At 41.7% G+C, this 14,915-nt stretch overlaps 2 protein-coding genes across 6 annotated transcripts in view; one reads left to right on the top strand and one right to left on the bottom strand.

Moving 5' to 3' along the window:
* Nucleotides 1-6,054, top strand: part of LOC106812696 (kanadaptin-like) — a 23,460-nt gene extending 17,406 nt beyond the window's left edge. For 2 of the 4 annotated variants that reach the window (XM_014816638.1, XM_014816637.1), the window contains 4 exons: nucleotides 1,107-1,259; nucleotides 3,463-3,918; nucleotides 4,665-4,746; nucleotides 5,515-6,054. In XM_014816638.1, coding sequence (XP_014672124.1) covers nucleotides 1,107-1,259; nucleotides 3,463-3,918; nucleotides 4,665-4,746; nucleotides 5,515-5,564 — 741 coding nt within the window. In that variant the 3' untranslated portion in view covers nucleotides 5,565-6,054. The remainder of the gene's footprint in view (nucleotides 1-1,106; nucleotides 1,260-3,462; nucleotides 3,919-4,664; nucleotides 4,747-5,514) is intronic. The other 2 variants (XM_014816640.1, XM_014816639.1) reach the window with 2 other exon arrangements.
* LOC106812698 (sphingolipid delta(4)-desaturase DES1-like) lies at nucleotides 6,016-12,804 on the bottom strand. 2 transcript variants are annotated; one of them, XM_014816643.1, is made up of 4 exons: nucleotides 12,671-12,804; nucleotides 12,433-12,525; nucleotides 9,356-10,098; nucleotides 6,016-7,247 (listed from the first exon to the last, which is right to left on the bottom strand). In XM_014816643.1, the coding sequence occupies exons 2-4, from the start codon at nucleotides 12,512-12,514 to the stop codon at nucleotides 7,029-7,031; spliced, it is 1,044 nt and encodes a 347-aa protein (XP_014672129.1). In that variant the 5' UTR covers nucleotides 12,515-12,525; nucleotides 12,671-12,804; the 3' UTR covers nucleotides 6,016-7,028. The 2 variants fall into 2 exon arrangements, with proteins under 2 accessions (XP_014672129.1, XP_014672128.1); XM_014816642.1 differs by lacking the exon at nucleotides 12,671-12,804 and having other exon boundaries at nucleotides 12,433-12,623.
* Nucleotides 12,805-14,915: the final 2,111 nt, after the last annotated feature.

Raw genomic sequence — 14,915 nt, 5'->3', positions numbered from 1 at the left:
GCCATCATTATCTATCTACTATCTATCTATCTACGCTACTATCTATATATCTATCTGTCTTTTTATCTACCTATTATCTATCTATCTATAACTATCTATCTATCTACAGGGTTGAAAATACTTTTCTAACATCGGTGTCCTGCAGGATCGATCCTGCAGGATCACCGAGTGTTATAATATTGGTGATCCTCGCAAACATTTTGGTGATCCTGCCGAATACGCCATACGTTATAATTATGCTGTAGCACAGGTCGAATAAGAGCGCAGTTATTCTTCTTCACCACGTTTTAGAAACTAAGAAGCCGTAAATCTAAGTTTCCCACATACAGCAAAGTCCGTGTTAAATATATGGTATTAATATAAATTTGATATGCTAAATAAAAATGTAAGTTGTTTAATGACGTCTAGAATTTTGTTGTAGTTTGTTATTTGTTGACACTAAAAAATAACATCTAATCACCCCTACAATACCAAGCGTAATGTACAATCCGATAGTTTTTATGCGGGGCAGAAATGACTACTCATTTCTACTGGCTAGTGTAGTGGGTACAAATAAGCTAAAAATATTGTTAACTTATGAAGACTTTAAATTAGCATTTTGCTATGCGCACTTCAATATTGTGCAATAGTTTTAACGTACAAATACAACCTGCTCTTCTATCGAAAATAATCTTACACATTCTGTATCAAGTCAGTGCAAGGTGAATGTTGTTACGACAATACATGAATGTAACGTGCATTGTACAGTAGTGCGACTCAGTGCAAAGTGAATCCCGTTTATTGAATGCTGGTGCAGGGGCCCGTCTATTTAATGTTGCTGCAGGGGCCCGTTTATTTAATGCTGCTGCAGGGGCCAGTATATTTTCCCGTTTTTTCGTGTTTTTTTGGCTTAGGTGACCTCGGAGGTCCAATCCAATGTGCCCATGACATTCAGCACCAAAATTTACCCCTACTGTCCATCTTTGAGATTTATAGAGTGCTCCGTATTGATTTGCATCGAGAACAGACAAACATACACACATTCACAAATATGTATTAGATGTGATAAGGATCAGAAATGACCAGGTTGCCACAGTTGATATTTATTGTGGTCATTTTTGTGACAGGGTTCGCAGATTTTACAAGAACACCAGCCACTTTCAGAATCTCAGGAAGGAGTTGAGGAAGAAGAAGAGGACGAGAGTGATGAGAGACCAGAGAACAATGGAAAGAGTGATAAAAATACCTTAATAAATAAAAAATCTGGGGATGAAAATAAGGTGAACAAACTGTTATAAAATTAATTAATCAATTAACACAATTATCCCTTACTAACCGTAGTTTTGAGTAGTCACGGAAAATGTACTTTGTACTTGATTTACCATCAGAGATCATCTAGGTTTAACATGACAGTTAGTTTCAAATAGCCATTCTTCATTGAAAGGTTAACATATATAAAATTTCTGGAAAAGCAACAATCCAGAGCTAGTATAAATGTCCCTCTACCTCTGCCACTTCACTCCAACCTTATCCCACTGGCATATCCTTATTTGCTATCTCAATCATTTCCCAGATCTAAAGGCAGCTCCTCAGTGCCAAATACTTCAACAGCATCCTCACCTACTAACCTCATAATATTTTAAACATTATAGCTAAATGTTTACAGTAATACTATTATCATACCTTGAATGAAACTTCTTCATTCAACAGTCTAATTTTAAAAACGTGAAATTATATTCGTCCGTCCGTCCGTCAACATTTGGTTTCGGTCAACGATAACTCAGGAACCGTTTGACCCACATGTTTGAAATTGGGTGTAGTTGTTACTGCTATGCTCCCATATGGAACGTCCTATTTTGAAGCACGCCAGTCGACGTACTTTCGAGCCACGGCAATTTTTTGGCTAAAAAGGGAATTGCCATTAGTCAGTTCAGGTTCAACGGATTTTGCTCATTTTTGGTATGTGAATGAATAAGGGCTAGGGGTTTTGATATTTAAAAAAAAATTATGCAAATTAGGTAGGGTTTGGCAATTATATAGCATCTTATATAAACACAAACAGTCTGTGGTGTCACACTCGTCTGGTTCGTTTTACAAGATTTTATTGAAGAATGCAAAATTGGTATTTCCTCTCCACTCTGCTGATAAAACGTCTATATTAGAGTAAAGATTTACAAAACATGTCGGAACGCAGCATAACCTATTTATTTCAAGCGCCATCGCTACAAAGCGGGTATAGCGCCATCTACGGTCACAAATTGTGGTTCATTTTGGTGCGTGCGTTTGTGCGTCCGTCCGTGTGTCAACAGTTGGGCACAAATCTTAACTGCTCGACGTACGGTCACGATATTCGGGACGTCGGAGGGGGGATCGTGAAAAGGACTCAGGATGACAAATTTGGGGGTCAAGGGTCAAAGGTCAAATTGTGTAAACGGAGGGGGAATATTTCCCCCTTAACTTGAGGTATAGGAGGAAATACGGAATTGCGGCACAAATCTTAACGGCTCGACCATTGCTCTTAATATTTGGTGTATAGTGTGATGGGCAGGAAACCCATCACCAGTGCGAAATTGGAGGTCACAGGTCAAAGGGCAGTGGGGGAAAGGTCAGATATCAGACATTTTCTGAGGACATGGCCTAATGGACAGAGTAAAAAAACTTTTTTGTTTCAGCGCTGACCTACCATTTTTATCACTTTATTGAAAGGACCATGAAATCCATCCACTGACGTGCAAAGAGTAAGTGTCTGATAACCTTTTGACCCTGAAGAGAAGGGTTAAACATGGATTCCTGAACTGCCTCAATGACGTCACAGTGTTGTCATATTCATGACACATCCATAATCTAGAAACCCAATAAGCCTGGATAGCCGAACGCGTACAGCACAGGCATCACGGCTCAAAGGTCGTTGGATTGTATCCCATCTGATTTTTTATTATTTACTTGTTTTCTGTATTTTTCTATCTTTATCCATTTAACTATTTTTTTCCAATTAACGCAAATATTTACATGAATTATTTACAACAATTTAATAACAACAAATAATTTTTACAACAATTAATTTCTTTGTTTTTGTTAATAGGGTTAGGGTTAGGGTTAGGGTCCCAATGCACCATAAAACAGGAGTTTCAAGCACGCGATTTGTATCAACCAATGGGATTTGGGAGGTATGCAGAATACAGAAGGTTGCTGAAATGATGTGTACGCAACTGCGTATCTGCATATCTGCGCCTAACAAAGGTTTCACTACGCACGACTTAAATGTTACGTTTATAACCATAGCAACAGACCTCAGATGAGCCCAGACGCTCTGCGGCTCTTGTTATATGTGTGATAGGTATGACTATAAGTGTATAATCTTGATCACGAAAGCAGTTAACACACTATATAGTTTTATAGTATGAGTATAGTTGTTATGACCGTCACTTCTAAAATACTGATAGTAGTTATTCACAACTTGGTTGTTATTATCTCACCTTGCAGATTACAGTGAAGCCTCTTCCAACAACAAAACTTAAAGGCCCTCAGCTTCCACCACACCTGCTGGATAAAGTAAGAAAATTTGCAACAACCCCACAACCCGTCAGCTCATCAAATCTACCTGGTGATCACGACATTATAGAACCGATAATTGCCCTAATTATGAAGTGTGAAGGTGACGAAATTGTGAAGAATGAACAAAATGAAAGGGAAGTGTTGCCCAAAGACGAATCCATTGAGAATCTTACATCGTCAAATGATGCATTGGAATGTAACACTGAAGTACTTCACGAACGTACGAAACCCGAAGAAAGCACTGCTGTCTCGGTGAGTCAACAACCAAAAGACGTAACTCCGTCAGTGATGGAGGTAACGGAAGATACTACATTGTTAGAGGTGGGCGACCATGATGAGGAAGACAAGCGTGCAACGAAGAGACGGCAGCACCAACAAAATAGAGTGAGTTTTTATGTGAGGCAAGAGATGCCAAAATTACAAACTTATTATCGACAGCAGCTGCTCGTGTTGTCATACTTACTGGCTGCAATAGTATTATTATGTCAGGGGTAGAAATTTACTTGTGAACACGGGAGTCCAACGGACTCCCTGCCCTCAAAAAGAGGTAGTCCGCAGCAAAATGAGGGAGTCCGCAGTCTGAGGTTCAAAACTAAAGATATTAACAATAACGCATGTGCTTATTTTGAAGATTTCTTGCAGTTGCATGTCTGCCAAATTTTCTTTGGACATTTACTGAAAAAATATGGCGAGGCCGTGCTCTGGAACGAACTAGTTAGTATAGCAGAATTTTCAGGGAGTCACGCGGACTCCTGCATATGTCAAATCAAGGAGTCCGACAGTAAATCAGGGAGTATTTGACTCCGGACTCGCGTTAATTTCGCACCCTGTTATGTATTATATACCATAGTGCCAAGCATCAGCTTATGTGCTGAGCAGCACAACTGACCATGACCTTTACTATCGGGTTCGTCCACTTTATGCAAACGGGACGCTGTATTGTTTGATGACGGTGTCAGATGGATATGATCAACTGACGTTCTGTATCAAGTGATACGAGATCAGATGATACCCTGGTCAAGTGCTGCTACACCTTTATTTTCTGTAAACTATCAATGATATTGCCAATTCATGTACTCCTTTCCTTGTCGATGTCTATTAATTGTGTTTCACCAATAATATTTCACTAGCAGAGAAAGAGGAAGAAGCAGGAATCCGATTCTGGGTATGATCCCTTAGACCCCAACTATGCTGTGTGGGTTCCTCCTGCAGGTATGTATAACACTCACTGTATATAGCCCCACCTGGTGGCAGTATGGAATGTGTAACTTTGTCAGTTGTAACCTGTATGATACAGGCGGTACGTTCCGCTTCACTACACTAACCGCCTGTACGCGAGCTCAACCCTGGCGGTTCGCAAGCCTCTTTATCGATCGACCGGTTGTTATGGCGGGGAATCTGATTAGCGGCGAGCAATCGAGCGTACAGAAGTAAATACGGCAAAACTTTGCCCCAGGCGAATACCTGATGAATGGAAACAATCTAGTTAATGGCTTTGGCAGAAGCGTGCACTAATTGCAGTTATAAATTCAACATGAATAACTTGAGAAATGACGTCAGGCAAAAGCCTGCTCGCTGATTGGCTGATTGGCCCGTTACAGCTCTCTGATTGGGCGCGATGATTTCTTCGTTCGCGAAGCGGGCTGAAGAAGCAAGTGTACAGGCGGTTAGTGTAGTGAAGCGGAACCGGAACCGCCTGTATCATACAGATTATGTCAGTTGTGGAAATTTGATTTATCACTACTTACCTGGACTATGACTTCAAGTCATGAAGTGAGTTCAAGCTATGGCCATTAAAATAGGCACAAGGTGTAAATCATTATACAAACAAATGTAGTGCAAATGTAATCGTATCTCAGCATTGTGTACTATTGACACCCGATACATACTGTACAGTGTTTGGTATTTATGAATATTCCTTATGAAGATAAGTTTTTTACTATATCTGTGAATGGCAATTTTTGTTTTCTAATCATCTAGATCAGAGTGGGGATGGGAAAACAGCACTGAATGACCGGTTTGGCTACTAACGATTTCGATGGTATATCATTCGCTCACATGTGGCACTTTTCCAAAGCTATGCCAGTCGTCCTAAAGGGAGAACGCCATCGGTTTGCAACAGATTTGCTGACGTGTAAACAGATTGATGTATTATACAGTCCGATTACAATTTGTTTGAAAGACAATAAGATCGAGTAAAGTTCCGTTTGAGAATCTGAAACAATTTACCCAGTGTTTTCCTAGCCAGTCAAAAGCTAGTTAAATGAGGAAATGAGTCATAACCTGCATTGATTAAACCCACAGCTTTGTATATTTTCTTTTAAAAATGTATTTGCAGGTATTTGTATAAATGGACATATGACATTCATATGTGTACCTACAAGTTCAAGAACAGTGATGCTGAAATTATGTGCCTGTGTCACTATTAAACTAATTATCTGTTTTAATACATTTAATAAATTAAAACCATAATGCTGAATGTATTTGACAATAAATCACTTTTGTTAAAACCATCAAAAAGCACATATTCCTTTTTTCATACACATATACCACTGGTTTCGCACGAATAAATCTAGGGGCAAAGTTTGACGTTTCTCATTCACCATAAATTACAACCTATCCAACAAGAATTGCATTAATGTTTGAAAAATTCACGAAATACCGCATAGCAGTGTTTGTAATATGCTTATAATATGATTATTCCAATGTAAACTAAAATGATCAAATTATGAGACATGAAAGTGTACGTGTGCCATTTGAGCTTGTTCCTTGGCTCACTTCATGACTCGCATATATGATATGTTCTTATAATACTTTGTGTACACCAACAAGTATTCTTATAACTTTTATTTATTTTTTAATGTTGAACATTCTTTCGCTCTTCAGTCATTTGCATATGCCTACTCGAAATGGAGTGGTTTCACAGGACTAGATAACAGAAATCGGACAGCTTGTTCGTAACGTATATTCGTTATTACTTCACAATAATAATGCTAAAATAGTTTACTGTACTTGTTACTGCACAGAAAGTGTGCATTCACAGTAACTTCAGCTATAAACCAACCGAATTGGTTCCAGTAAGTAATGTAGGCATTCTGAACGAATATATACATTTAAATTTTGACAATATTTAAACACTCCATGCTCAGGCAAGTTTTAATCATAAAACCCTATTAATATAAATCGGAGGGTTATTACAACCTTGCTGTTATTTAACACCGTGGCAACCATGGGTTATGGATGATAAGCTCTGATTTGCTTTTATACTGCTTGGAATGCCTTGCACAAGTATTCCCACAAATGTCCACGTGATGAGTTGTGTAACCTCCCACTTAGTTGTCAATCATCTGAATTAAAGTTATTCAGAAACATGTTCCATGAACCTTTTCATTCCGACTTCCCTGAACATATTCTGTTATAGGAACAATTTTGTGTGTGTGTCCGATTAGAGGTCGAGTCTTAGGGTGAAAGTCTATTACGTATATTATTAGAGCCTAGTCAGCCTTAATCCCGTCAAAGTCCGTGCTACCTCGTTGTGTGTTTATGAGCTGGATGTCAAGGCCATCCAGGTTTTCTTTCTTTGTGACAAGGTGGTGTCGCTTCACGCGTGCGTAGGGCCCAATTTCCGGATCAAAAATGAAGTCGTACAGAACTTTGGTCCATGAATCGTGACATGGAAGATTGTCATAAAACTCTGGGGCAATCCTCCTGACCTAACACAAAGAAAACAAACATGATTACTGTGACACACTGACAATAATTTAGCGCACTAAGTACACTAATAGTGCAAAAGTATATTTACCTGATAGTTACAAAATGTACATGACCAGACAATTGTGCAAGCCTAACTCTTACTATTTCTTTCCATCATATAAATTTAAGATTAAAGGTTTTAAGCACTAACTATGTCTCGGTAAAACTTGCTGAGGTATGTCTACCCAACCCCCCACCCCCGGTCCTCTGCATATTATCAGGAGTAGATAATAGGGAAGGAGTGTGACTTCAATAAACAAGGGAAATTTGTCATTTACTAGCCTTATAATACCTACGATTTACTACGCGTAACTCATCCAACTTGAGCTCAAATCGTACACAGTACTCGCAGGGAGATTGGACATCGACGCAACACTCGGCGAGATAACCTTTGACCATACAGCTACATACCGGCATACAGCTGGTATGCCCCCCACGCACGCACGCCCACCGCAATCTCCCTGCGAGCCACACCGCCTCGCCGAGAGAGCAAGCTGTGGTTAGTTGGCTGCCTTTTGTTTAAATTTCGGCGCAAAACACATCGAGTTTGCTGGCAGCAGAATGGAAAATCGTGTCGTACGTTTTAGTCTATATCTCCGGATTGCGAGTGTATACGAGGAAACGATTTCGCACGATGCTAGGCGAATGTACTGTGTACGATTTGAGCTCAAGTTGGATGAGTTACGCATAGTAAATTGTAGGTATTATAAATATAAGGCTAGTAAATGACGAATTTCCCTTGTTTATTGAAGTCACACTCATTCGCTATTGTCTACTCCTGATATTATCATTATTCAATCAAAGTACATGTCTAACATTCTAATGTGACTGGACAGGAGAGAGGCTAAAGTACTCATGAGTGCACTGAAACTACGTGCAGAAATGCTCATCAACAAACAGTCATCGTGATAGTCACGTACTCAAAGGATTGCTTGTTTGTTTAATTGGTATAGCTGCACACCTATTTGCTCGCTAAACGTCACATTTTTTGCTGCCACACATTCGTTCTTGGTAGCTGACCTATACTTGCATTTAGAAAAACTTATCCATATCTATTGTGATAAATATTGCATGACCTTACAACACCAACCAAAATCACATATAATAGGTGCATGATATGATGATATGTTAATACAGCGTTCTTCCCAGATATGTCGACTCCCATCCCATAAATCCTCTGACATATCTTTAATTGCCTAAGCAACATACAGTCATGCTCCTTTTTCACAGCTAGATGTATGCGACTCCTCTCTGAATAACTATACTGTGTACATGGGCTGATTATTTCATGCGCAATTGACTCCAATTAGCAATCGGGGATGAATTACCCGATTGCCCGACATGCTTTCTGAAGTTCCTAGGGGGAACCCTGCACACAACAACATTCACCTAAATGATTTTAATTACAATAACACCATACAACGATGATGCACGTTATTTCCGCAATCAGGTGGCCCCCTTCTCATAGTGTCTGGAATGTTATAGACATGAATGCCGTTTTGGAAATAAATCTAAAAATACTACCAGTTCCGATTTTGTAAACTTTTTGATTTCTATTATTTTTGCATTCCATAAGTAGTAAAATCCATAAAAACCAGCTTTCCCTACCTACCTACCCTATTTTTTTTCGGCATGTAACGGTAACCACACATATATTTTGTTTTGGCCTTATGTGATAAACTACAGATGCTAGCCTACAACTGGCTGCTTGCCAAATATGGACCTCGATCTCAATGACTTGATGACAAATCACTGCAACAATCTAGTCACCCTTGCCAACTCCGATATTTTATATCATCATTCAATGGTGCCTCCTGTACATGTAAATTTATTTGTAGATTTTTGATGTATATTGGGCTCAGGTTTAGAAGCCCTGGGCTGAAAGTGGACTTGACTTCAGAAGTAGTGTTGAAATAACCAAAAAAAAAGTGTACTTTGTCATTCCACTCAACGAGCGCAGTAGTAGGAAGGCACAGGTCTACTAGAAGGAACCACGTGTGAATACGGCAGCAGCGGCACACGACTACGCAGACCAGGCGGCTCTTGCCATCGACGCACTACAACGTACCTCGGGCAGTCGACTCCCTGGTACGCTCGGGAAGTCGTGGTGCTCGTTGTGGTAGCCGACGTTGAACGTGATGGCGTTGAGCACGCCGTAGTACGAGTACGTCTCGAATCCCTTCTTGAACATGTAGTGCTCCGAGATGAAGTGCCCCGCGACGGGATGAAGCCCCATCGCGAGCAGCGAGCCCGACAGCAGGTACACGATCGCCTTCGTGCCGAAGCAGTACCAGATGGCGACGTTGAACGCCACCTGCGTGACCAGGTTAACGAGCTCCAGCGGCGTCATCGGCTTCGGACGCATCAGCACGGGCCGCAGACCGTAGAAGAGCGGCTGCAGCAGCACCCAGATGAACTTGGTGAACGTGTGCTGGAAGAGCCGCGCCTCGAGCGCCGACGGCAGGTCGCCGTCCATCACCTCGTCGCCCTGGTAACGGTGGTGCTCGAGGTGGTAGCCCTTGAAGGTGACGGACATCGGCACACCGATGACGCTGTTGGCGAGCATGCCGAGCGCGCGGTTGCGCAGTGGGTAGGCGTGGCCGAACGCTAGGTTGTGCGAGATCTCGTGCACGGCGAGCATCATAGAGTGGTTGATGGTGCCGCCGAACACGTACGCGGCGAGGATGACAACGGGCCACGAGAAGCTGCTGATGAAGAAGCAGGAGACGAGCTGCACGATCACCGCGACCAACACAATCCACTTGATGTTCGTGTCGTGTCCCATCAGCTTCTTTATCTGCGGGTACTTCTCTGCAAATGGTTACGTAATGTGACGTTGTAACTTGAGAGGCTGGAGCGCAGGAGCCGTGCAGTGGTGCTACACATCACAAACATTACCCTATGGCAAGACATGGTCATTGTGTGTGACTAAACATGTTGAATGATAAGAACATTTTGCAAATAGGAGAGTTAACAAGAGTTTTACCATTAGTATATTGTCAGACCACCAATAAAAAGTATACTTTGATGCATGCTTGTTGTGACTATACATGTTCACACTGTGGTTTCGACAATGACTAGCACAGTAGGTAACACATCGCACAGCCTCACTGAGCTCGCTAAATATCTACACAGCCCGTTAGTTTGTCGCATATAATTACTCAAAGACACTTCCGCTACACCTAATACCATGGCATGAACAATTGTAAATTCTATATGGATGCATACTGTACATTAATTGGATAAACATGTTCATGCTAATAGCTGCTCAATCCTAGTTTGGGACCACAGGCACAGTAAATATAGTTCGCATATATGTGCTAAACTAATCCAGGGTGCTAAACTAGGAATGCCATTGGATTGCCGATTGGGCCCTAATATCTATCACCATAATTCGTTTGGCTTCTTTATATTATAGTTATGGGACAGCAAGGCAGGGACATTGTACAATTTGTAGGTAGAGGTGGACTATATTTAATACTATATAGTATATTGGCTGATATTACACAAGTAATTAAGTAGGCCGCCGCGGCGGAGCGAAGGGCTATAGTACTAGAGCTAGGTGGATACTAGTCCGAGATTCCTCTGACCAATGCCCACACCGACAATTTTGGTGGATTTGGTGTGGGTTATTCCTCCCCAAATCCACCAAAATCGTCGGTGTGGGCATTGGTCAGAGGAATCTCGGACTAGGTGGATATATATACTATAGATACAATAATGTAACCCAACTAAGTACTCTTGTTTGGTTACATTATTGTATCTAGGTGGATACGAGCATAATTAATAACAGTGAACATATACAGCCTGTATCATGTATGACTATCGCTGATAGGGTCTATGTCCCCCAGGGTACTGCCGGAACGTAACCTGGTACTAAATACTATACTATCTAATATATAATGCCGGACCATACCTCGCCTACTCCACTAACGATTCTAGGGAGCCGTCGCCTACGCCTACTCCCTAACCCTAACCCTAACTCTAACCCAGGGTTCTCCCTACGTTGCGCAAACGGGGCGCGCGCGCCCCGTTTGGGAAAACTCCCCCCTGTTTCAATCGTTGCGCCCCGTTTAAAATACCTCCGCCCCGATTAAATTCCACCACAATAAAAGTTTGCCAGCGAGGGAATCGATCGTCAAGAATTCCCATTCGACCAGGACAACCGGCATGTGTATTTTTACCGTGCCACGCATGCACTGCAGACAATACACAAGTACAAACAGTCAACCTGTCCCACACCCAACACTAACTGTACACAGACTCGGCTATCTTATATATACAAGAACCCCAAATACCGTCTATGGTGTGGTGACGATTTTACGCATTAATTAGTGGTTCCGTTAAAAAAACACGCCCCCCGGATCCCCCTAGTTTCCTTCTATATATCTATGGTACATTCCGGTATACCGGACCGTACCCAGGGTACATTCCGGCAGTACCCTGGGGGACATAGACCCTATGAGCATCACTATCAGTGTGGTGTATCACTGTATGACACATTGTCATTGACAGTGACGTGAGACAGTTAGGCTCATAGTCATAGGGTCTATGTCCCCCAGGGTACTGCCGGAACGTACCTTGGGTACGGTCCGGTATACCGGAACGTACCCTGGTCACTATTTGATATGGTTAGGGTTAGGGTTAGGGTTAAGGTTAGGGTTAGGGTTAGGATTAGGGTTATGGTTAGGGTTAGGGTTAGCATTAGGGTTAGGGTTGGGGTTAGGGTTAGGGAGTAGGCGGAGGCGACTCCCTACGGACCCTAGACTCGTTAGTGGAGTAGGCGAGGTATGGTCCGGTAACCCTAACCCTAACCATATCAAATAGTGACCAGGGTACGTTCCGGTATACCGGACCGTACCCAGGGTACGCTCCGGCAGTACCCCGGGGGACATAGACCCTCTCAGCGACAGTTAGGGCCTACAGTGGTCAGTAGTACAGGCTACGGTGCAAATCCACTTTAGGCACCTTAGGTACCTTAACCATGTAATGTATGCTTTAGTAATTATCGAAATAAATAAATCAAATCAAAAATAGGTATCACGAAGTGATGCACAGATTGTGCCCAGGCTTGCGATTGCGCCCAGTGGATTTGCGCCCAGTGGATTTGCGCCCAGGCTACAGCCTACAAAATTTTATACTTACTGAGTATTTCTTTCCTTCTCGTTGCATGGGGCTCATCAGTTCCAACCCATTCGAAGTCTGTTCTGGATACTTTTTGTCCCATTGTTCTATAACCTATTAAAAAAATCGACCACAAAATGTTATTTTATAGCGACGTTTGAGAAGAAACGCCCAAGTCAAAGAACACTCGATCGCCACCGGCAGAACGAAAGTGCCGAATGCAGAAGATGACGTCATTGAGTAAGTCACGCCTACTCACTTCAACAAGCGTCGCCACCGTCCAATGCCAATGCCACAAGCTCGGAGAAGGACGTCTCTGATATTCATGAGGGGATTTACCGTTGCGCCTAGGCGTGATCGATCATCGATGTACTTAATTTCACCGCGATGTTTAATCTAAAATAAATTAAGTATATATATAATATATGTGATAAAATAGGCTTCATATATATGCCGAAAAACTCCCCCAGTTTTAAACCACGTACACAACAAGGAAACACATATGATGCAGTGCATTAACATTTTGCTTTAATTATCAACAAAAAAATCACGGCGCCGCAACTATAAACTTACATAATTATTACATTATTACTCCTGAGCACTATATATAGTCCTCGTAACCTCGTAAATATTAGTCGTCAAAGTCCAAGGAACTACAGCGAAGACGGAGAGACAAAGTTGATCACATAGACAGATCAATAGTGCGGATCGCAGTCGAAATAGCCTCGAGTTGGCAATTAACTAACTATAGAGGAATTAAAGGAAAGCATTCCATGGCCAATAGGGAAAGACAGAGACAAAGAAGCTATATAACCTTAAACGGATCCTTCGAAGAAGTCATGATCATTGCCTCTTATAACGAATGTTATGACAATGAAACTCATTGATCTATATGTCACGTTATTACACTCACATATATCGTGCACGCGCGTGTGTATGTGTGACTATGTGTGCGTGCGTCCGTGTGTGTGAGTGCGTGCATGCGTGCGTGCGCGCGTGTGTGCGTCCGTGTGTGTGAGTGCGTGCATGCGTGCGTGCCAGGCCCATTGCGCGTGTGGTGTGACCCTCACGACAACTCACACCGTGTGTGCGTCGCGTGCAGTAGCGTGCGTGCGTGCGGGCCGCTGCGTGCGGTGCGCGGTCGTGCCGTGCGTGTGTGGTGTGTTTGATGTGTTTGTGTGTGTGGTTACGTGTGTGTGTGCGTGCGTGTGTGTGTCCCCTGTGTGTGTGTGTGTGTGCTCCTGTTGTTGTGTGTGTGTGTGATGTGTGGTGTGGTGTGTGTTGTGTGTGTGTGTGTGCTGTGTGTTGTGTGACTGTGTTGTGTTGTGCGCGCGCGCGTGTGTATATGTGCGTACAGGCGTACGTGTATGTATATCAGGAGTAGATGATAGGGAATAATCTAGGGGATTAGGAAATTATCTAAATTCCCTAGCTATTATCTACTCCTGATGTATATATATATATATAGCCAAGTAAAATATACTAACAAAATTGCGTGCCAAGTTCACCTAAACATTACAAATATACACGTCTATAGAAATGTTTACGTAAGTATAGTTATCTAGCTATATCATAGCTAATTTGAACAAGCATGAGAATGACACCATGCATTTACTTTATGAATATTACAGCTAGGAATAGCTGCTAGCGGTATAGTTATTATCGAACTAGTCGCTATATATATATATATATATATATATATATATATATATATGGATGTAGTAATTATAGCTGTATGTATATATATACCATCAAGAGCGTATAAAGATGGTACCTTCTTTATACGCTCTTGATACCATCTATGCTAGCTACTGAGTAAATTATTGGTTCTCTGTATTGCATGCATGCATTACATTTATATTATAGCATAGACATTAAATTCCTATACTACATACGCACAATATATGTGCCGATCTCTAGTATCTCTAGTGTAGATCTCTAGTACATATCGGAATTTTGCCATTATCGCATTGTGATTTATTTTTGAATGCACGCATGAGTTCAGGTTCGCCCACAGGCGCTTGGAGCGTTTCAATAAAATATAATGCTAAATAAATACGAAATCTATTTACTACCAAAGTCTTAATGTTTCTCTACTCTCTTTCACCTATTATTGCCGACAATTTCCTGTAAATGCAGTCCAAATGCTCATCTGCAACACACAAGTACACCGCACGCTAGCTGCTACACACTGACACATAAATATAATTATAGTAAAACTATATATTTATGTGTCAGTGTGCAACAGCTAGCGTGCGGTGTACTTGTGTGTTGCAGATGAGCATTTGACCGGCATTTACAGGTGATTATAAGCGAAATAGAGTAGAGAAACATTAAGACTTTGGTAGTAAATACATTTCGAATTTATTTACCATTATTTTTTTTATTGAGACGTTCCAAGTATCTGTGCCTGTGGGTTCGCCGGTTTGGAACTCCCGCCCTCCCATTTGACTGCACATTTATGCTAATCAGGTCACGTGATCTGAAATGCGAACCACACAACT

Source organism: Priapulus caudatus, unplaced genomic scaffold (assembly GCF_000485595.1).
Source record: "Priapulus caudatus unplaced genomic scaffold, Priapulus_caudatus-5.0.1 Scaffold676, whole genome shotgun sequence".
Classification (NCBI taxonomy): Eukaryota; Metazoa; Priapulida; class Priapulimorpha; order Priapulimorphida; family Priapulidae; genus Priapulus; species Priapulus caudatus.
This window is presented reverse-complemented; position numbering and strand designations above follow the sequence as displayed.